Source organism: Spodoptera frugiperda, chromosome 11 (genome assembly GCF_023101765.2).
Source record: "Spodoptera frugiperda isolate SF20-4 chromosome 11, AGI-APGP_CSIRO_Sfru_2.0, whole genome shotgun sequence".
Taxonomy (NCBI): Eukaryota; Metazoa; Arthropoda; class Insecta; order Lepidoptera; family Noctuidae; genus Spodoptera; species Spodoptera frugiperda.
In genome coordinates, this window is record NC_064222.1 from 7109235 (window position 1) to 7134391 (window position 25157).

At 34.4% G+C, this 25157-nt stretch overlaps 1 protein-coding gene across 5 annotated transcripts; it reads right to left on the reverse strand.

The window, feature by feature from the left end:
* Positions 1-404: 404 nt before the first annotated feature.
* Positions 405-24908, reverse strand: LOC118274664 (fructose-bisphosphate aldolase). Of its 5 annotated transcripts, none has more exons than XM_050696976.1 (10): positions 23607-23769; positions 21580-21696; positions 20948-21039; positions 17453-17627; positions 14495-14698; positions 14072-14187; positions 13860-13959; positions 13443-13642; positions 8825-8873; positions 405-571 (listed from the first exon to the last, which is right to left on the reverse strand). In XM_050696976.1, the coding sequence occupies exons 1-10, from the start codon at positions 23683-23685 to the stop codon at positions 567-569; spliced, it is 1137 nt and encodes a 378-aa protein (XP_050552933.1). In that variant the 5' UTR covers positions 23686-23769; the 3' UTR covers positions 405-566. The 5 variants fall into 5 exon arrangements, with proteins under 5 accessions (XP_050552933.1, XP_050552932.1, XP_050552934.1 ...); XM_050696975.1 differs by lacking the exon at positions 405-571 and adding an exon at positions 3348-3475; XM_050696977.1 differs by lacking the exons at positions 405-571; positions 23607-23769 and adding an exon at positions 24743-24908 and having other exon boundaries at positions 8159-8873.
* Positions 24909-25157: the final 249 nt, after the last annotated feature.

Sequence of the window (25157 nt, forward strand, 5' to 3'; positions counted from 1 at the left end):
CTCCCGCCCTATCAGAAACTGGAGCCTACCGAAGCTCTCATGTCCAGTAAACACCTGCGTCAGGCGGTAGGTGAGGAAGTCGCCCGTGGCGTCGCTCAAGCCACTCCTCAAAGAGGGGACTTACCGCTGCAATGACAACAAGCCCAGCGTTCAACGGCTATCAAAACATAGGCTTACAATGTTTGATTGTAAGCCTATGTTCATATTTATGGAATGAGTCACTTTCTCTGTCCCTTTATATGCTTAAATCTTTATAACTATCCAACTTATTTTAATGCGGTTTTTTATAGATAGAGTGATTCAAGAGGAAGGTTTTTGTGTATAATACATGCATAATATATCACCATTGCACCTATGCGAAGCTGGGGCGGGTCGTTAGTTGTGAATGAAATAAAAAACAATACTTTGATCATAATGTCGAGTATATATTTTCTTAAACAGTAAAGTCATCTAAACTAGTAATGTAAACTTATGTAGATGATAACATTCATTAGAAAACGATATAAATATCACGTTGTAAATAATATGCAGTAAATCTTCCCTTACGTATCAAAAGCATTTCTTATTTAACCTGAAACAAAATAATTGTTTGTAAGTATGATTTATGAAGTTCGTGTACATCGTATATCGTAGTATCTATAATAGATGATAAATAAATAACTATTGGTTGTGTAAGTGTAAGGTGTAAGACGGTGTGTAGATTTGCTATAGTCAAATTCAATACGTTTCTTCGTATAAAATGCAGTTATAAGTGACGTCACGAGATATTTCAAATCGATATATTTTCGAAAGAATTTGTTTCCTTAAGAAAATAAAAAAATCGTGTTATTTCAAATAATCTACAAGACGGACATTAAAACAAAAATAGTCATCTATTCTATCAGCTAGGATAACAGGAGCTCATAATTTTATAAGAGCATTCAAATACAGATTTAGGTATAGGTAACTCAATCAAAAACCGTCTCATTTTAGTAACATAAAAAAACTAAATAACAAAAGTAAACAAACATGGTTAATTAATGAATGGATTTACCAAAGCTTCTGTTATGTATTAAGCGAAAAACAGCCAGTAGGTACTAGGAATTCATAAGCTTGTAGCCGTAACAAATCCGGCTAATTGCGAATGGACGGCACAATTAGGGGCACTGGGCCGGACATTAACTCATTGTTTATAATGCCATACGTGACATAATATTCTAGAAAAAGGGTTGTTTTGTTAATTCATTCATGTGAAGTGGATTGGTCGACGCGACGTATCGATCAATTTATTACGTGTTTGGCTGAATTGGGTAGATGACTAATTGTTATTTTAATGTCCGTCTTGTAGATAATTTTAAAACATTAGACACGTATTTTTAATTTTTTTAGGGAAACAAATACTTTCGAAGATATATTGATTTGAAATATCGCGTGACGTCACTTCTATGTATTTTATACTTAATATATAACGTATTTGCTACCACTCTTAAACTTTGATTCGTTTTATCTAAGTATGGCTTTCATATATTATGACGAAATAAAACAATAAGTGTCTTAAAATTTTCATTACCTTATTGATGGACTAAATAGATTTTTAATTTCACCCCGTCATCATCCCTATTAGGTATCACAAGTACATGACTTTTGTCACTTAGATTTTCAGCAAAAACTGGTAATACTAACGAATTTCGATCATAAAATATTAAAGGAAAGGTAGTTTCCCTAACAAACCAGTCAAATGAAACCACATTTATCAAAGTAGACAAGTCACCTGCTTTTCTGGACCATTTAGTCCATCTAAAGATCAACCAGGGCTAGCATTTCCAAAAAAATCTAGCTCATTTGAACAATAAATCACTTTTTTCTGTCCGACAACAGGTACACACACCCTACTATAAATCTACCGGCTTAATCCCATTGTACCGGCTAAATCCGGATTGAAGCGGTCGTAACCGGTCACTCGCCTACATGTGAAGCCAACCAACATGGCGGACCTTGCTGCAAAAAGAGTGATTGAAGACTAAGCTTCGGAAGAAAAAGATAGTCATTTTATGGGAGGGATTAAGTTATTTATGTACTAGGGAATTATGAGTGGAGTAGGTGTATTTAATCCATCTTTTTACAATCACGCACTGCACCTAGTGACATTTGTAAGATTGAAACAATAAAAGTTGCTATTTGTGTTCTACCCAAGAGTTTTAACCATCTTATAAGTGCCTAGTACTGTACCAATATGTGTGTAGGTAGGTACCTACTTAGTTTGCAAAACATGCGTTTTGAAAAGAGCAAGCTCATAAAAATGAAAAGCACTTTACTATTCTGCATTTTTTAAATCCTTACTAGTAATAAACACAAATAACCCTCCATAAACAATTCAACAACAGCTTAAACATCTGTCCTCCTAGTACACAAAATATAGCCAGCCAATGGCCTCGGTCGGCATAATTCTAGAATTTTCAAAAAATCGCGAGAAATTCGGAGCGTTATGCAAATGATTCAGGTTCAGGCCGTTGACTTGGGTCACATTCAACCCTCAAGATGAAACGAGGGCGGAAAGTCAACGTCTTTAATTGTTGTGTTCGCGAATGATTGAACCGTTTTTAATGCGGAATCGGAAAACTGGAGCTTGATGCTTAAAATTAATTCTAAATTAGTATTTTGACGCGTTTTCGGGGTGAGTGAATGGCTGGAAGTGGCTTGGATACTGATGTCGAATAAATAGTATAATAGTTGTAGCATTTTTTTGAGTCGTCATGTCGTGTATCATTAAATTGCCATGTACAGTCATAATTGGACTTCAGATTAATGTACTATATGTTGTATTTACTGTGCGGATTGTCTTAGTCTGTAGTCTGTCACTGTACCTATTAAAATAAAATAAATCTCCCTTGTTCGTGTTTACTAAAATTGGCTAATTTGAGTTATTAGATATCTAACAAAAAATAGCTTGGTCGCTACTTACTGAAGATTCTAGCTTCTAGTAGGAGTTGAAACTCTTTAAATAATATTATAGTCTAAACCGAGAACGTATAGCAAAAAAACCTATTCCTTTGTTTAATATTTAAGTACTAGGGTCTCATATAAATAGCCTGATGATCTGATCCTAGTCGCTCCACATAAGGGACACCAACCTATTCCAAATCTCCTACAAAGATAAAATCTCGAGAAAATCACTTCTAGATTGAAGATAGCCCGTCCATCCTAACATTTTATTGCTTTTATGATAATTTCTACGCTTAGACACGACGATTTTGAGCACTAGATGTGAATGACATTTCAAATAGCTATATCATCACCAACCTATAAGAGAGAATCTAATAGGTATTTTTAAGATAAGTGAAAAGGACTGATCAAAAGAAAAATCAGGCTTTAAAAGTACAAGAAAAAATCATTTATTCCTTAGAAAATAACATGTTTTTGTCTGTCAGTAACATAGCTTTGTTGTTAACGAGGGCTGGCATCTAAATCGGGATCTTAAAGCCGGATTCTAAGCCCCCTGCAAGCAAAAGTTTGCATGTTATCGCAAAGAATTTTATTCTACATAATATATCTACCTATTGATTAAAAATAAATTGGATTTTGGAGCCGAACTTTGGATAGTTGGTGTATTTATTATATTAAGTGAAACCGAGATAGACTGCTAGTACGTATTATAGGTTCCGGAGCTGCGGACTATCTAGCTGGTTTACCGGGGCTCCGGCTCGAAAAGCAGGAGTAGGAACAGGGTGGTTTTTAGTTAGCAAGAGTCTGACACTCCCTCTCGCCTCGCCCAAGGTGGGAGAAGTCATTGAATGCTTTTCACCTCTCGAAAAACAAAGTATGTATCTATTATAGGTACGTGCCTACCCAAAAATTAGGACTACTGATAGGAATTATGATCACGTACTTAGGTATTGAAATTTCGAACTTTATCAAGAATATTTCAAGAATAATGACTAGATTTTTTTGTGTGTCCTAATTCAGAACGGAAATAGGAACCTATCAATTATTTACGAAGCGACTGTCATCTACGTATTTGCACATGTAAAGATCACACGGAAATCGTAACAAAAACTAGTTTTCTAGGGTAATATCCCCGGTTCGTTCCCGTTTCTACCTATTTAGGAAATATTTTCATCACGTTTTACGTAGGTAGATAGCGATCAATCAATCAATCTATCAATCTATTTATCTATAATATTGTAAAAAATACAATTAGGCTATCTATTTAGCCGGAACTGCGGACTACTTAGCGGGTTACCGGGGGCTACGGCACGAAAAGCAGGAGTAGGAACGGGATGGTTTTTAGTCAGTAAGAGTCTGACACCCCCTCTCGCCTCACCCAAGGCAGGAGAAGTCATTTGATGAATTCCCTCCTCAAAAAAGGTTACCTATTTAATATAGGAAGGTTGTCTATGTAATATATGTAGTGAGATGGAAGTAAGGCGTCAGCAAAATTTTGAGTTTGTTAAAATTGTTTTTTGAAGAGTTGAATGACGAAAAATTTTATTAAAAGTGAATGGTTTGAACTGCACGGTTGGCGCCGTGACTGGGCAACGACCTGCTGAGCAAAGTGTCGCCAGTTCGATTTCCGCACGGAAAAACTCTTTGTGTGATCTAAAAAAGCCTGACATGTTGGCTTGTACCAGGAGGACAGAAAACGTAAATACTTGAGTAGGATCAGGAAACTACAAATAATTGTTGGTATAGGAATATAAAGAGGATAGCAAAATAAATCCAGACCAGATTCCTCACACCACTACGTGTGTGTAATCCTTACTCGTCTGCCAAGTGAGAGCTCAAGTATAGTTCAATTAAACGGTTCATCAAGCAATAGTTCGTCTGAACCACAGATAAGCTTTACTAGATACGACAGCCCAGTCATCTTGGTAAAAAAAAAAAACTAAAGAAACGAGTAAACGGACGACCCGATGCACTCATGGACTCTCAATACCAGAACAGCATGTGCGTTTCTGACTTTTATAACCTTAATTGGGGTTCCTTCTTTTTGACGCCTAGGTTTTTGGGTCCTAGTCTTTTTGCGGGATTTTTATTCACTAAAACCGGGTGGTTTCGGTATCCACCTTCAGCACTGATAAGGGGTACCGAGTCCTCTAGAGAGACGGGCACTGACTCCCCACTCTATGCACCCGCGGCCTGAAAACGGTTGCCTTTTGGAAGCCTTCTACGAGCAGAATCAGCCTTCTCGCGATCCCGCTCAGCAGCTTTCTTTTATTGGGGTTCTTAGAGGCTCAAAACCGCTTAAGACACCCACTCAAAAACGTGACTTTGTGTTAAAACCTTACATTAGAACATCGTCTACAAAAGTAACCAAAAAATAAATAGACAGAGAAACATATAAAGGCTCCTGTCTTATCTAGTACCTATAAGGTAATCTTTGTCCTGCATACTTATTAACACATGTTCAGGCACTGGAAAAACTTTCCGTCTAGCGTCGAGACGTGTTTATGTACAGCATATCTATAGGTAATACTTACAACCTAAGTGACCTAACAATTTGGTATGATGTGCTGCGAAACATGTCGTCTGCGTAAAGTGCGTAAAGGTGAATGAACTTTGCAAGTTTATAGAGTAGTGTAGGTAGTAAAACCACGAAGTAAATAAATAAGAAGTTATTACTGAATTTCCCTTTAACATAATGCGTGACGCTTTACAGGGAACGCGAGACGCTACAAACCACACGCCCATTTTCCAATTAGGAGTCCCACACTAAAAATTATTTTAATTTGTAACTTTCTGAGCTGTCTATACTATTTTAATTACCTATAATATCATCGGGTAGGGCCATTTTTTGTGTCACAACATAATCACATATGGTATTTGCTCTTTTTACTTGCTTCATGAGTAAAATTTAGGATCAAAAAGTGGAGTTAGTAGGTATTTATGTAGGGTTTCTAATAAAATGTTTTATAAAAATAAAATAAATAACGTACCCTGAAAGCTCTGAGCCTTTTAGGCGACAAAGAACTGTTTAAAAGCGAGGGCTTATTACGAGTTTGCTGTACGATTAATGAGTTCGGCGTTCTGATTAGAAGCATGGTTGAAACGTGTTGGAAGTGTGAGTAAACAGTAGATATGGCACACCTAATGTTTACTCAGATCCTCACTGGATAAGGTAGGAACAGCTAGGTTGGGAGACTTGGGAAACCACATTCAGTTGTCATCAATGTGAAGAGGATGAGGACACTGTACACTGGTCAACTTATACCTTACTATTGCTCAGAATGACTCACTGAGTGAAGTATTGTTGCGGTCAGTCTTTCTTTCGGCAATGCTAGGGGATTTAATGGCTTAACACTCTTGGCAGGTCGTGCGTATCAGTGAATATTCTTTAAAAGAGTAACGAATTAGAGTTTCTTGCTCGTTCTTCTCCATTCAAGCCTAGCTTCACTGACAGACCATTTATTTGTTTACGTTTCAAAAGTACCTGTTAATGGTTTAGTTGAAATAGTTTTGACCTACCTATGTAGGTATTATTTGATTTACTTTAAGTACTCATATTCATAAATATTGAGGCTTTATAATCAGTAGGTAATAGACGTCTTGTTACTAATTAAATTTCGATCAAGTAACGAGATTAATAAAGATAGAAAATAAGGAAGGAGAAAGAATGCTGCCCTGAGGAACGCCAGCTTGCAAATGTACGAATCTAAAGAGTAGGTATTTACAAAAGTAAGAAAAATAAAAGATTTCGACAAATTAGAACCTCCTCCCTTTTTTTTGAATTCGGTTAAAAATAACCAATACTGTGCTTTGTCATGGTGCAGGACACCTATGAAAAGATGTCCGTAAGGATTGAGGAGCCACATCAGATTTTTAAAATCTGATTTTACCATTATTTAGCAGCAAGGAAGCTGATTTTGCAGCACGAATTCTAGATTTAGCAGCAAGATATATAACTAGATATATTAATGCAAAAGTGGCTCCTCAATCTAAACGTTTAAATTGAGGAGCCACCTATAACTCGTTAAGTAATAGATGAATATTTCAGCACAGTTCAGCAATGTATTTAATTTAGATTCTGAAAAAACAATACTTAACTATTTTCTTGTAAATTCAGCGTGTAGGGTGGTACACGCTGAAATCTGGTAAATGTATTTAACATTGCTGAACTGTGCAGATATATTTAGCAGACATTTCTGCTAAATGCTAGTATCTCTGGCTTTAGATTCCGTTGTCATCTCAGGTGGGTACAGTCAAACATATATAATTAGAACGTCAGGATTGAGGAGCCAAAGAAAATGCGTTCATCTACAAAATTTACTCTGTTTTACTATTTTATTCCTATACTGCAAAAACAAACACAACACCTACTAAATGATCATTATGTCGAATATAATAATTGATCGCTCATATCCAGTAGAAATTCACCTGTTAAATTTAGATAGAGGAGCCATACTAAAAGTATTGTATTTTCTTACATTTTAGCGCCACAGAAGCGAAATTTGTAGACGGTAATATGCAAAATTGCTGCTAAATGATACAAAATTTTCAAAAATATTCATCTATTACTTAACGAGTTATAGGTGGCTCCTCAATTTAAACGTTTAGATTGAGGAGCCACTTTTGCATTAATATATCTAGTTATATATCTTGCTGCTAAATCTAGAATTCGTGCTGCAAAATCAGCTTCCTTGCTGCTAAATAATGGTAAAATCAGATTTTAAAAATCTGATGTGGCTCCTCAATCCTTACGGACATATGAAAAGCCATGACTCACCACATTGAAAGCGTTAGAAAATTTGCGCAGTATTATTTTATTTTTTTATATTGATTTGTGGTCAACTTTATACAGTAATATAAGTTTTTAAACTGACATGGTCACTCACATTATCATAAGAACTTGAGACGGGATATCGACCATGTTTATTTATGATATGGTAACTTCAAAACCACATAAAGCAATAATAGACATTTGAAATGGATTGAATTTGACTAAGTAGTTGTCAACATCGTAATTAGTTATTGGAAAAAAGAGGTAAAAAAAGAGATGTGTAAGAATCTTAGCAATTGACGTTCCATTGTCTCTGCCTACCCCCATGGGAGACAGGCGTGAGTTTCCTTATGTATGATGTTGTAAAATGGATTCATAATATTACTTATAGGTACTGTTACAATATTACTTACGTCATGAGGGTCTAAAAGGTACAACTAATGAATAATAAATAAAACAAATCTACACCTGATCAAAGATTAATATAATTTTATACTCTTAAAAATATCAAAATAGTTTACAAACTAAAAATGATATTTAAAAATAACAGATACAAAATTAACTTACATGATTGTCTGATTTTTTAAATATAACATTCATAGATAATTATATTTATTTACCACAGCTGTTGTTTTTCAAGTAAATAAATTAATATCAAAACTCTAATTTGTTTAAATAGCACAATAACAACATTAATTTTTCAACCGCTACTGTCAATGCGACTATTAAATACATTATCTATATAATTTCAATAAATAACGACATTTCTAGTTCTAATTCCATCAAGATACGTATGAACCAACATACAAGAAACGAATTAGAGTAATGTTTTCTTATAAACTAATATTTTTGCTTATCTAAAAAATAAATCGGCGCCAATTTTAAAATTTCATAAATGGAACTTCTCTCGGTGCGTACTAGAAGCGACATCGGTTGTCAAACACGGAATTAACCGCGAGGCATTCTCGACACGCCAACCGATAAAAAAAAAGATAGCGTTATTTTTTTCGCTGATATTCTCGTAGCGACGATTGTTGTGTAACTACTATGTCTAGCGATGTAGTGTTGTTGAATGTTTGTGCGTTTAGTACGCGTGGTTTGCTACGAAAAGACCGGCCTCGGCGCCCACACCTGTTACGGATCCAGCCACGTATTTGCCTTGCGACGCCTGGCCGTTAGCCTGCAAAGAAGAGATAAAATGTGTTAGTTTTTTGGTGTGGCAACATTTTATAGCTATACACAAAAATGGAGTGCAGTCAAGCCTGTGGAGGTTGACTAAAATCTTAATTTAATATTTCTATATCAGATAAAAATCATTTTCTAATTTCTTCACAACCTTTCTTTTACTAAATAAAATCTAATGTCTATCGTAAATTAAGTGCATCATCATTACTTTATCTATCAAATATCCCACACACAATTAGTTTCTCATTCATTCATTCACAGATTAAACTTAATATTATAAATCACGAAGATACAGATTCATAAGTTCACCATACACTCTATTTATTTTATTCTACAACCATTCAAACTTTCACTTGCAACAGCATACCCTTAGTACGAGGTTGCTTTACGATTAACAAAAACGAAATGAGAGTGCGTTCGGCGCTCTGATTGGCCGGCTCCAATGAACTAACCAATCACAGCGGCGAACGCGCTCTCGTTAAATTCGTATTAAGGCCCCGGATATCAATATGTGACAAACTATAAAAATAAGCTCCAAATAACTATAGCCCAATGTTGCTAAGATAAAGCATTTGAATTTTTATTCTGGCAACATTCAAAAGTGTTAATTTTAGACCGGTATGTTTAACCTTTTCGCCGCCCAGCTATACTAAACACGATGTGTCGCCGTACGCCAACGTATAAATGTATAATAAATGTATAGTACGAAAGTAGGGATGGCGGTAACATCATGTCGATAATGAAAAAAAATATGTGTAAATTTAAATTGGTACTCAAATTTACAATTAAAAATACAAACTGTTAAATTATAATGGTAATTTGTTTTATTTTATGAACATTTATACTAAGAAAAATGGGTATCCGTTATCGGAGATGAAGATACATGCATAGAGTTGCTAGAGATAATAATAATAATTCGTAACATTAGCCACTTCACTATTCATTTCATAACGTAGTCTGTTTACTTCATATCAAGTCATTGGCGTTCATAGTACGATACATTTCGTAAGGAATAGAGTTGTCTATGCTTTTCTTTCTTTCTATAGAGTTTGGTTTGCTTTTGGTTTTAGTTTACATTTAAAATCAGGAACATTGTTTGTAGTGATTAAAAGTGGCAACATATGTGTAGTTTTGGAAATGTAACTATTTTAATACATTATCGTCCTCTTCTGATGTGCTTTCCTATTCAACATCAAGGTCAGAATCAGGTTCCACACCTTCTAACAGCCGCAACAACTCATCCGAATCATATTCGGTCATTTTGCACTGCACTGGGAAAGAAAAATGTGCGTGTACGCGACGCCCGGCACTATGACACAATGACCTTGACGCCTATGCGCTTACGACGTCACAGGTTTACTTCTACTGAAGTTGACGGCACTATAGTGTCACTCGACATCTTGCCATTACGTAGAGATGGGTCTAGCAATATCGAAAACCCTCAGTACATAATAATTAATTTCAATGAAATGATTTGATAGGTAGATGTACATTAATTTTGAAACGCATTTTAATACGTTATTTACTGACCGGAATTTCTTTTTATTCATAGAATTCAAAAAACGACTCGATGGAAAAGAAAACAAATATTATAGTAAATAAAGATTCTAATAAATGCAACTTTCGCGTCACATCACTGGCCTACTTGATATGAAGTCGTTGGCGTGCGGGACATAAAATTATTTGAAACCTTTTATGTTTTACCTTTTTAAAACAGAAAATAGTCTGTTTTGCATGAGAAAAAATAGTTCGTCGTGTCCATATTACAAAATTACAAAGAAACAAATGTTTTATGTATCGTAAATGTATTTCTTATAGTAGGTAGATACAATGAACTTCTATAGAAGTAGTGGCGTGGACGGCACGAAAATCCTGAACTTCTATAGAAGTTGTTGGCGGTGAAAAGGTTAAGATCAACAGGTTCAAGGTTTGAGTTCATCGACTAGTGATAATTTCGTATGTAAATATTAATGTTTCTGATAATGGTTACCTAACGTAAGTAGGTACGTATTTTTAAGAGGTTCTCATTTCATGCATATTATAATATAGGTAGGTATGTGACTTTCGATAAAATTTGTTCAGAATTAATAATGACTACTATTGAAATATAAGGCATGGTATGAAAACAGAATTTATTTCACCGTGGTTTGTTGATAGTCCTGTCTGCTAAACTACACAAAAGAATGGACAAGGTACTGGTACTCTGGTACAACTATGTAGATTGTATAGCTCCGTCCCTCTTGCACTGCTTAATGATCGACCATTCTGACACAATTGTAATAGCAGACTAAGGCCCAATTATTAAATTGGTAATTAATAAATATTCCGATTCTAGCTTCTAGACAAGACAATGATGTTTAATAAGAATTTGAAATAACTACATCTGTTTATTACTAAGCTTTAGAAAACAAATTAAACATTAGATAAGCTTCTAAATTAAAACTACAATGTTAAGGGGTTCTAAAAAAAACTGCAGTATTTTTAAGGCATATAGGGCAAACGGGAATATGGGATACCCTTAGTATAAGTTTGATTCGCGTTGAACGAAAACGAAACGGGAAGGCGTTGGGCGCTGATTGGCCGGCAAGAATGAACCAACCAATCACAACGCCGAACGCACTCTCGTTTGGATCTCGTTAAACGTAAAATAAACTTGTACTAAGGCCTCTGAGCGCCTGAAGGTAAGCGATCAGCATGGCCCATGGAGACTCACAACACTACAAGTGCGTTACCAGCTTATAATATATTGATGTTACGATATTTTGATGGTGATGATTACTAATGATAACTACTAGCTGTATAGATGCTAGTTTACGACAAAAATAAAAGGAAAAAAATAAACACAAACACTATAAAAACGAAATTAATTATTTATTTCAACAAATACAAGCACACAATAAGCTGCATAGTGTCTGTACTACACACTATTTCAAGCATACTTCTATAATAATTAGATACATGCAATACTACACGTTAAAAAAAAGAATAAAAAGCCGTTATTTTTTGACATTAAATACTTCTTTCTCGTTTCCACAGGTAATGTGAGAGCGAGATGAAAATATTTGAAATTACCTTTTTCTTTTTTTAAACGTGTTGTTGTAATTTTGGATTTGTAAAATGGCGTTAAGTCATATTATTTGTAAAAAATGTGGTTTTTGTGAATTTGTTACAAATAATATGACTTAGAAATTATTGTTCGCAATTGGTTAGGTTAAGTACCAAATTAAAATAATGTGATGTTTTAGATTTGTTTGTGATACACTTAGAAATAGAACTTTAAAAAAGTATAATAAAAATAAATGCCATATTGGATCTCAATTCGATTTAAGATTTTGAAAATAAATTCTTTAAAAAACGTGGAATGTAAAAAGTTTAAAATAAAAACATAAAATAACAACAGCCAATTAAATTTAAAGTTTTTAAGCAATTTTGGTATATAAAATTTTCTTTAAAGTAAAAATAACAATTTGAAAATAGATTTTGAATTAGGCAACATTCTTATAAAGCCAACCATACATAGTCCATCTGATAAAACTTCATAAAAAATGACTAAAAAAAGCATTGGCTTAAAAATATAATCATAATAACATGATAATATTTACTTTTAACATTTAGCAGTATATATGTATGGTTTACTTAAACTATTCTAATAGGCATGCGACTTAACAAAGTTAGATTTGTTCGAGGCCAGAGAGGGAATCGAACCCGCTTCATACTTTCCAACGCAAGCTAATCCATTGGCCTGTTACGTCACAATTGGTAAAGAAAACATCCAATTTTAGAATTTCGAATTTAGAATCATCGAGCCGACAGGTGATTGGTGGTTAGAGATGCGCAGGAGTGCAGCGTCGTTGGTGCAATGTCGAATTGTGAGGATTGGAGAGAAAAAAATGTTTGATTAGTTTACTACCATTGATTAAGTATTTCATATTCAGAAAGTACAAAAATTTGTCATTTCAATTGTACTTATTGAGTATGAAGTAAAACTAAAATCTAAGCAATTAGTCACACATATAAGAACAACACAGATGTAGTACATGCATAATAAAATGAAGTAAATAATTAGACAACACAGCGAGTTTACGTGCATTTAATACTGTCTATATGAACGACCTACTAAGACTTCAGAAGAGACGAGAGGTTACTTGGTTTCCGTCTGAAGTTAACTTACCAAAGATTGAAACTGCTTCCGATGTCAGCATCTATCTAAAAAAATGCTATGCTACTCTACTACTATTACCTACACAACTACTTTTACTATGAAGAGATCTAAGAATTTCAAAAGATTATCTGCTTTTACGTTGGACACACACATCCTCCATCGCCTAAACGCCTGGTACACTGAAGTTACATCAACGATATTTTCTAGCATAGATGTCACCTTTATCGAAAATAATAGATTAGACACACACATCCTATCAACTCATTCATCCCTGGTACCTGACAGTTAAGTTCTCACTTGCGTACATACCTACTTTTCACGTTTCCTATGAGGCTTTTTGCCTAAAAATTAACACAGTATTAACATCCTTCATCTCATAATCTCCTAGTACAATCAAGTCACCTTAGCACGCTTGATGAGCTCCTGCTGTCCAGCCAACACGTTCTCAGGCTTGCCGGCCCACGCGCGGAGGACGGAGGCCTGGAGGGCACGACCGTAGCTGAAGGTGAGGGCCCACGGCCTCTTCAAGTCCACAGTGTTGATGGCGTTCAGGTTCACTGACGCCTCCTCCTCAGACTGACCACCAGACAGGAATGTGACGCCTGGAGATCGATGCGTCATTCATTGATTTTTGATAAATAGAAAATAGACATTTTTACAACCGGGTCCTTGAGTAACATCTTGGTCAATTAGGCATAATTATTATCTTTAGATGTATTCAATTAAATTGTATGTATTTTGTATTTAATATGTTTGTGTACTTTGCGACAAATGTTACATACAGTATAATAAGTGCTAATAATAATACTACAAACTTACCGGGAACGGCAGCAGGTACAGTTCTGAGCAGAGCGGTGACGGTGGCACGGCCAATGTCCATGGGAGTGTAAGTCTTCTTGCAGCCCTGGCCAGGAGTCACCTGAGAAGCAATAAACAACATAATATTAGACATTTTTTCCACTACTTTCTATAAATAAATGTTAAAAGTACTAGGAGCTCAGTAGAGCATAGGAGGTGTAAATGTTACTCACCATGTTGGGCTTGAGAAGGGTACCCTCAAGGTAGACGTGGTGGTCGCTCAGCGCCTTGTAGACGGCAGCCAGAACAACCTCGGTCACCTTCTGGGCACGGTCAAGGTCGTGCTCACCTAGAAAATAGATACAATGAAGTTCAGTTACAAGTCAGAATACCTGCATCTTCCCACAGGTGTTATAAGAGTCAACCAAGGGACTTATTTAACAGAGACCACGCCACAGCGTTTATTAATAAACTTGATCCTTTTAAACTGTGATCTCCAACTCGCTCGCCAAGCGTAGAGATTATAGCACACCCTTAGTTTGTAGAAGAGGCTTATAGTACAGCACTTGACTCTTAAGGATTATTGTTGATGGAAAAGACCATCATTAATTTATTGTAAAGTACCAGGTAGGCATAACTGGAAAGAGTTCTCTTACCATCAGGCAGAACCTCGGGCTCGACGATGGGCACAATGCGCTGGCTCTGGCAGATGGAGGCGTAACGAGCCAAGACGTTCGCGTTCTCCATGATCGCCTGGTAGGATGGAGTGAAGCGGCCGATCTTGAGCACGCAACGCCATTTGGCGAAGTGGCAGCCGTCCTTCTTGTACTGGGCGCAGCGCTGGGCGAGGTCATCCAGACCTGGAGAAAAAAATAACAAATATTGTTTATTTACTAACATGGGAGGAGGTGACTTGGGGCTACCTACAATCTTATTTTGTAATTAAAATTGTATTTCTAAGTAAAAAATCTGTTAAATTAAATTCTGCATGACTCCACAAATATATCGTATGATGCAACTCATGTTTTCCTAAAAACAGAATGATAACATGATTTTAATCTTGTGACACTTTAACGAAACAACATCAAAATATTTAATTTGAAAACCGTGTAGTTTTTGTACACAGCAGATAAAATGAAAAAATATGTAATTGTTAACATGTTATAATAATACCGAGGCTTAAACTGGATTTATCATTTCAAATTGTCCAACGTTTTAAATCGTATTTAACAAATTGGTTCGACATTACTCCTTATTAGCTAAATTACTTTTAATAAACTTCTAACGTATGAAAAGTTTCCACCACGTAATGCGTAAAGCAGGGAAATGTCAAAAAAAATGTAAACAAATTTCCATTTGATCTAGAAACTATCCTAAAATAGGAAAAGAACCAAAACGGTTTAAACTTGTCCAGATAATTTCATTCAGTGGGCGGTGACTCGATGTCAGTTACCAGGGTCACATAGCGACCCCAGCGGTGATTATTCGAACATCAACATACATTAATAACTACTAGTATGACGCAATCACTTGTTTACGGACTTTTGACTTGATAACGGTGATAAGAGTAGTCGAGCCCCCCGGCCTAATTGTGTAGTGATCACAATCGTACTTTTAGGTAATTAAGGAACATGTCATGTTAAAAATAACATATCAGTCGTTTAAGTACAATACAATATTACGTTCCTATACCTCACAGTTTAAAAATGTCCAAATTGTGGCTTGATGTAGGTGTACTAAAACTGGCAAGGCAGTCAGCTGTCGCATTACGCGTTAAAAAGGTTAAAATCCGGAATTATATAAACATTTATTTTGTATGTTTTCACAATGTAGATGAAAATCGAAAATGATGCAATACAGTCAGCTATCGGAAGATTTTCAATTAATTAAGTTGCCAATAAGTAAAAAATTCAATATTTGCAATAATTTTTAAGTATCTACGAGTCAGAGAGCGACCAAGAAGAGAAGAGACAAAGGCAGTGTGGTACAAATCGCCGAAAAATTTAACACCGAAAGATAGGACATGGTAACATAAAATGAGTGTCAATGGCAAATTCGTTCACTCGACTACTCAGTGACCCTCTTGTTTTCAGGGAAGGAGTGTGTGATGGTTTTAGTCGGTAAGAGTCCGACATAACCTGCTGGTTGACGTACATCGTAAAACAAAAGGTATCCATGAGGATTTGCACACGTTAAAAAAAATCTACGAGTCGTGTGACACGCTTGTATCTAAAGATAGCCAGTCCAATAGGTCAATATAGTGGAAAAAAAATGTTTACTCAGTTATCAAGCGAGGTCATTTTCGTTTGGACATTTCATCGCGCATGGATAAGATAAAATGTTCCTAACCTTAAATGTATTAAAGCTAATGAAAGTAAAATTGTAAATTACTATACCGATTTCTTCTTCATTGATCTAATCCAATTGGAAATAGCAGTTATTTTAAGCGATAAGTTTAAGTCTTTATTTACACATACTATCAAGATAGGTAGAATAAAATTAAAATTATACTTACTATAATAAAATTGCACTACAGTCAAGAATCAGTCAATTTAATGATCATTATTATCAACTTAACAGTAAATTTAATCAGCTCTTCTTGATCGCAAAGCCAAGCTACCAGGATAGCAGAAGATTGTAAGAAGTATTTATTTGTTCAACGCCATACATGTGCAATTGTGCATGTCTTCTACGAGTATTTATTCAAGAAAATCAAACAACGGAAAACTATCAAAGAGTTTATAAGTGCCTTCATCCGCTCAAATCCCCTAATGATAATAGTGTTATAATCATCAGTAGGTACGTATAGTGATAACAATAATCTTTGTAGACTAAGTCTAAGCAATAAAATATATAACTAGGAATAAAATTATTACTGGTATAATAAATTCTTCACTATCATTTCTTTCCACACAATGCAAATCTAGCTATAAGTAAGAATTGTTATTAAAATTGCTTCTATCTATGTAAAAAAGGTCGTTCAAATCGGACCAGCCGTTTTGGAGTAAAAGTAGGTGCATGTACAAAAAAGTTAATTTCGTAATTAAAATACTAAGATGTACACATTCCAAAAGTATTGTTCGAACTTCTATAACTTAGTACGGTAGTAAATTGCTAATTTCTGTTTTTTTTATTCAAGGTGACAATTTTGCGAACCGGTCTCGATCATCGACATCACGGAAACAAGAGGCACAAGTCGGCACGACCAGTTTCAATTTCAATAATACCAAGTGTTTATCCAGTTCCTAGATTGCGGAACAAAGACTAGAAGAAAAAATTAAAGAAAATTCAAAATTTTTAACTGCTTGTTACTTGTAAATGACCATAGTATATAATATAAGAAAAAAGTAGCAAAATGATGCGTAACCACTACATAACTATTCTGCTAAAATTAAAAATCTTTCGATATGATCCTCAAACTCCTCAACTAAAAATAATCTAAAAATTATGGATGACCTTGGGACTTTAAAATCCTCCTAATGTGACTTCAAATGCCTCAAATTATCCATCACTTTTTAGATCTAACCACCAGAAACATAACTTAATAGTCCAGAACTGCCGATTTCTGTCCAAACCCCCTTTTTACTGAAAATTGCCAAGAATCCATCACTCACCCTGAGTAGTGCACTCGTCTTCAGATCCGAAGAGTGGGACGACACCTTTGTCGACCTTGATGCCGGGGATGATGCCACGCTTCTCCAGGAGGGTGACCAAGGGAGTGCCATCGTCAGCCTTCTGGTAGAGGGTCTCGTGGAACAGGATTACTCCGGAAATGTTTTCCGAGAGGGCCTGGAAGAGGTGGAAAAAGATTTTATATTATGAGAAGTTGTAAAAATACTGGTTTTCATTGTCGTATTTGAGGATACTATCGTGTCCATTTTTCTGTTAATTATAACTACTATTTGTTATCAGATGTTTTGAATATACCTACTCCAACACTCCAGACTATTCTAATCAGTCAATATTATAGCTCGGGGTCAATGCTTCTTTCAATATTAATAACCATGTTTTTATGATATCCTGGTCAAACATATAGTAGACTACGAAAATATGCAATCAATATAGTAAAACATTATAATTTAAATTATGCTATTGTGTAATAAATTGATGATAAAGATCAAGAGGTTTTTGAATACAAAATATAACTATTTTAAGAACGGATGAAATCTACAAAAGAGTTTATTTTTTTTAAGTATTATTACTCCCACAATATAGCATTGTAGGTAGTAACTAAATACCACTGACTTCTTAGTATGAGTTCCTTGAATTTCAATATTAAATCTGACAAAACCGCCGTGTTATTCCATTCCAAAAATTTCAGTATAAAACAAGCCTCTTAATATGTTGCACTAGTAAACATAAAAGCAGGTTTATCGATACATTTTATCTTTAGGACAGGTCTGATTATGTAACAGTAGAATTTCGAGTTAGAAAGTTGTTTATTTATCGAGCCAAATATGGCTTGATAAACAGGAAGGTTGGTCAGGCGCCATGACGCCAAAATACCAGTACTATTATCGTACAAAATATTAATACTGAAGCATGTGATTGTCTCGTACTTGGGTTTAGAAATATTTATGATACATTGCCAAATGTACCACTTATAGAAGACTGGACCAAACTTAATTTGAGCGACATTTTTGGCTGTTTATGTTACTACATTTTTATCTGTTTTGCTTGTCTAGTAAACGGTTGTCTTTAAGGTACCCTTTTTTGCAAATACGTGTATGAAATTCCGGCAAAAGAACTGTGATTTATGCGTTTATCAAATTACATGAAGGACAAAACCGTAACAATGTGAAAAGGAGAAACAAGAAAGGGAGATCCGATTTACTTTTGATTTCAATAATCGATCTCAATCCAATATCTTTAGATTAAGATTTATTCTATTCATATGAATGAATGAAACATGCTTTCTATAGAGTTTCTGTCAAAAATAAATACTGATCCAAAGATTTTGTGGATTAAGATCGGTTATTGAAACCAGCAGTAAGTGTTCATCTTTAGGATCGCCAATAGATGCCCTTATCAAAATAATTTAACAATATTATTTTGATAAGGGCATCATAATATAACAATTTCTATGTAGGTACATACTTTCACTATATACATAATTAATTTGGCAATCAACGCTTAATTAAATCTAAAGAGAAACACATCACATTGTATTGTACAGAAATAGATACTATTTTCCTACTTACGTAATTCTCAAGGGCATGTATAAAAAGGTCACTTTCAAATGACTTTCTCTAGTTCTCTTGTCATATAACTAGGTACGTGATTCTCATCATGTATTTACTAAGTTTTTAGGAAGGAAAAGGACTCATAACGACTCATTTGGCCATTATGAGTAGTTACTTAGCAGCGTAGGTAGTAATCAAGCTGTTGAGCTCCACGTAAGTCAGGAAAAATTGTGTTATGTATTTTCCCCAGTACTAGGATATTAGGAATCAGCAGTAGTCAATTCGATCGTATCTATGACAAGTTTTGAACACCTCAAATACAAACAGGTATTTTGTATTATAATTTTATTATAACTTTCGTAACACATGTAAATTTTTTTTTATTCATTAACGAATTATGTTTTTGTCAAAAAAAGTGTGGCTTGAAATTAGTCGAGTTACTTCGTCAAACAAATATTAGTAGACAGAGATGCAAACATTAAATTGCAGGTAAAAGTACTTTTCCGAAAATTATGTAGTATACGATAAAGCATCGTTAATTATGATCTTTTAAACAATTATTGGACGAAGTAAAAATATGATAAAAAATCGCATAACAGATTAAATCGATACATTGTTAAAGTATTGAATCGAGCGAGACCATGCTATTAGTCACTGACTAGAGAATTTCATACGACTATTAGTTTAGAAAGTAGGCCAGTTTCATAGTTTGCAGCTGTAAATACGTTACAGAAAATAGCTAACGAGCTTTACTGCCGCACTCAGAGACATTTAATAGTTACTTAAACTATTCCTTAGTAACGATTTTGTATCGAAAACAATCGCTAGACTGGTTTAAGTAACCATAACAACAATCTGAGTACGGCGGTTAGATAAAATTAGTAACTATGATGATAGGTTACCTAGGTACATACCTAGATTATAGACACTTAGTGTCTATCTTGGTAGATATATGTATAATCTAATGTGTTTTATGAACCCTATTTCTATTCAAAGAAATAAAAATTGCAATTTATTTAAGTGCCGAATAATACGGAACCTTACATCTATAGAAATAGGTATATTATTGTAAAAAAAAAATCTAATCTAACATGCATTAATAGATACATTCTCAATAGTAGGTACACAGTCTATTTACTTTCAAAAAATTTCAACGTAACCTTCACAGAAAACAGACATATTTTCATTTTCAACTACAACACACGCAGTAGTAAACACCAATTGTTTACTATAAAAACAAAATAGCACTTGCAAACGAATCGTGACTTAAACCAGACAAGAAAAAACATCTACGTCATTCGAAAACCAACCAATAGGTAGTGGAATTAATATTCAAAATCCAATGCCGACCAGTTGCGTTGGGGGCACGGCAACCACACCTCTGTTTAAAAAACTACGTAACGGAATCCGATTAACATTTCAATACGAGTTTTAAACTCGATCGCCTTGATATGTTATTTAATTTTAATTATAGAAGTTTCCTGAACTAGTCAAAATGTCATCTTGGTCATTAATGATTAGGTATTGTTACTTTTTTAGTGGAAATGTGATGGAAAAACTGAATAAAAAATTGTTTAGTCGTTTTCGAGTTTATCGCTGAGAGACAGACAGACATAGGTCGCGCCAGGACGCCATTCTATTTCGTAATTTTATAAGATCTCAATACTTTTTTTTAAGTATTTTTGAGAAAAATGTACCGTCTATTAAATAAGTTACCAGGATAACATGATACCTAAGGAGATTTCAAATTGAGTGCAATCAATATTTTTACACAAGGGTCAATAAATTTTCTTCTTAAGCCCAATTATTACGTTGCATAAGGTTGAATTTCAATTGTTTAACGTGAATTCCAAATAATTTTCTATGATTTCCCAATGTCATACCTATCCCAAAGGTAATAAAGTTCATTTTCAATTGTGTACTTACGGCGTCGGAACTGAAGAGCAACTGGCGGTACTTGCGGCGGTTCTCCTCTGTGTTCTCGACTCCGATGTCCTGGAGACGCTTGCCCATGGTGCCTGAATAGAAGACAAATGTTAAATCAAGCAATAATGACCTTTATTTCAGGACTGTTAAAGTGTATTCTTGTGTGGCAAGAACACTTATCATGGAAAAAATAAAACTGAAAATTATTAAGTCATTACATTAAAATTGTTATCATACTTCATGACTGTTTTCCTTATTAAAAGCTGGCAGAATCATTGAGTTTTGCAGACAAACCATTATCAACCACCACTCCTCAGAAATAAGGCTTAATTTCTTATATCACTCAGACTCACTAGTAGACTCATCAGCCAACAAGGATACTCCTTGACAAGCAACTATCAACCAATGTGTCTTAACAATAAAGGTTATTTTCGCATATCACTTACCAGTGGACTCATCAGCCAACAAGGATACTCCTTGACAAGCAACTATCAACCAATATCTCTTAACAATAAAGGTTATTTTCGCATATCACTTACCAGTGGACTCATCAGCCGACAAGGATACTCCTTGACAAGCAACTATCAACCAATATCTCTTAACAATAAAGTTTATTTTCGCATATCACTTACCAGTGGACTCATCAGCAGCAAGGATACCCTTGCCAGGAGCGACGATCGCCTGGGCGATCTTCCTCAGCTCCTCCTGCAGCTCGGGAGTTGGGTACTGGAAGTAGGTGCTCATTGTGGCTGGAACAATGAGGGTGATGTTATTAAGAGAATGGATAAATGCTAAAAATTGAGATAACATAGTTTATACCTGTTAATATATAAAATGTCTATGTATACCTATTGTAAGGTTTTAGAAAACATATTGAAAAAACATTTGACTGCACGGTTGGTGCGGTGGCTGGGCAACTGGCTGCCGCGCAACGGGTAGCGGGTTCGATTCTCGCACGAAACAACTCTTTGTGTGATCCACAAATTGTTGTTTCGGGTCTGTGTATCATGTGCATGTAAACTTGTATGTCTGTAAACGCACCCACGAAACAGGGAGAAAATCCTAATGTGGGGCACTGTTTTTTTAAAAAGAAAAAAGTAAAAATATTTAAAGATGTTCCTTTGATTAAGTCACTAAGGAACCTGCAGCCTTGTGTTCTATGTCCAACCACTCTAGTCTTAGTTATTGACACAAAATCATTACTATAGTTTAAGTAATCATTAAATGTCTCAGAGTGTAGCAGTTTGATGTTTCGTCTATCAGAGCCTTATGTATTATGTTTATATTGTTGAACTGAACAGATACAAGGTGAAGGAGGAAATTCCTCATTGACAAAAAGAAACTAAGTCCATTCAAGATTCAACCTTCGAGCAAACAAGTAATCTAATTATAATGTTTCAATTATTTCCTATACACATTAATTTTGCATGACAACCAGTCACAACAATGAGTATTCTATGTATCAATAGTAGGGAAGTGATCCATAGCACTCATCTTGCCATATAAAAAAATATAGCTTAGCTGAGTTCATTTCCATCAGAGCTAACCAATGAATATGATTGGTGGAAGCCAAACGCATCCACACCAACATAGCATAGCACATCTCTGGTGGAAAAACACCTAAGCTCCTTGCTCAGTAACCAATTGGAAAATAATACAAAATAATGTTCCAGAATCATTATTATGTTGGATAATAATGATATAATAACTAATACCAAAGTCATAAAACTCTGATAGTATTTACTCATACTACATTTTTACTTACTTATTGATAATATTATATTTGCTCAACACTTTATGATAAGATTAAACTCCAAACTTATATTCTATTTTTGTACATCATGTAATGTTAATGACGGACTAAAGGTTAATTGCCGCACTCAGAGACATTTAATGATTACTTAAACTATTCTATAGTAACAATTGCTAAGGACTACTTTAAGTTATCATCAAATGAATTTGAGTATGGGGGTATGTGATTTTATGAGAAAATGGTAATTAATTTTCTTTTCTTTCCCATGGGATAAAAATTCCCATGTAAATTTCATCAGAACCCATTCAGTAGTTTCAGCATAATTGACGGAACCAACATTCAAACAAACAAACTTTCACATTTCAAATATTTAGTGTGATAGTGTGATGGAGATGTTCAAGCCAATTATTCCATAAAAAGCTAATAACTATAAAAAGAAATAGTTGTTACTGTACCATTACTTTCAGTTCCATTCAAAAATAATGAGCAAGTTTCACAGCAAAGAAACTATTGAAATCAAGCCATACCATCACATCATAGCAAATACAATTTAGTTTTATACAGTTTACAGTAATAATAGCAATGGGATTCTAAATAGAATATGTAATTTCAAAATAGCGTCTATTTTTATAAATATTTTATTTTATTATACCGTCTACTATAGCACCAGCAAAAAAAAACAAATAAAATGAAATACAGGATAAAAACTAACTTTTAGTCAGTCTGTGAAAGTATAGGCAATGGAAATTGGCCAAACATCCTCTACATATTAAAGAAATTAGAAATATATTTCTATGAATTATGTATCTGTGGTCATTAGGACTAGGGCTTACGGCGCCTACCTACATACCTAAGGCAAGAAAACAAAGAGGATTTGTAAGAAATAGTATTATAGTGATAGCCTACCCTTCGTTCCAAATCCTGGCCACCATCCTGACTCCGGAGGTCCCTTCTTTCCCTTCTTTTTTTTACCTTTAGCACCCATTTTGTTGTTTGTAAAATTTATATAAAAATTTACTTAGAAATAAATTGGACTTAAAAATATTATACTCGACATTATAAAAGATGTTCTATCAAAAACTCACCATTACAAAGTAACTGAAGCTGTCCGTTTATTCATTTGTTTCGAAGAAATTAAATTACGAAGCGATATTTCACGGTTGGCTATGATTAACTGTCAAAAATTTGACATTTTGCATTTTTTGGCAAACTAATTTTAGTGATGGGGACGTTATCGGATTATCGATTAGTTTTTATATATTAATTATCTATAATAGGATTATCAAACAACGGTTTTACAAATATATCGAATGATATCTCAAATCAAGCACGATCTACAGTTAATAATTTCCAATTATAGAATTAAATTATACGTGGTTTCATTCAAGATCCCACTTTACAACGTCCAGATTATTTACAATTCATTTGACATTGCTCAATATTAGCTCCCCTGAGAGGTGACCTTGAAAGGTCATTGCAAACAAAATACCTTCTTGATACGAGAATTTACAAAGTATAAATTTCAGCGAACTACGGTATTAATAAACTCATTATTTTACGAAATATCTTCTGGAAAAGCACAAATTATCAGATAAAAAAATATTACTGGATAAATTAGTTATTAATTACTGGTAAAATTCTAAAAGTACGTTCAATCGATATTATTCGTATCTATTAACCTTTAGATATCATCCTTAGGTAGTGTTAGTTACACTGTTCGTCGTATTATTCATTATTATACTTTAACTATTAGCAGGAAAATGAAAATTAGCAATACTATAAAAATATGACGCCACACTGTTATAAAAATTCACAGTCTTCATTCCAAATCTTTAGGTTTACGATAAAAACGGAGGCTCGTTAATTTATTAAAATTATATTACATTTAATTAAATAAATACGTAATTGCCGAAATCTGCATTATAACCTTTAAATAAAATACTAACCGACCCGTAAATTATATAACTTTCTAAACATTATTGAACATTGCAACTAAAATGTTGAAGCGAATATAAAAAATATAAATTATTTAATAAACTTACTTTTTTATTAGAATTTATTTATCCGGTGAAACACAGACACTCCCGAACTGCTACGTTGGTAGTACTGTCAAATAGTAAGTCGTCGAGAGGACACATACAAAAGGTCATTTGAAGGTCTAGAGATAGCACAACTTCGAAGCAGTTTTACCTACCGGTATTGCGCCATCTAGCGGCTCTTTTATGAAACTCGAAGCCGACGTGTTCACTTATAAATAGAATTTGTACGCTGATGCTTTCGCTATCTAAGTGGTTATTTAGTTAGCATAAAAAACGGTAGATAGCGCTTTTTTAAATTAATATGATTATGAATCCTTGACTGGTTTTTAGTTATTATTACCGAATACGAATAATTATCGATATTAATTAAATTCATTACCTACGATCCCATCTCTACTAATAAGAAATTAGTGAAATA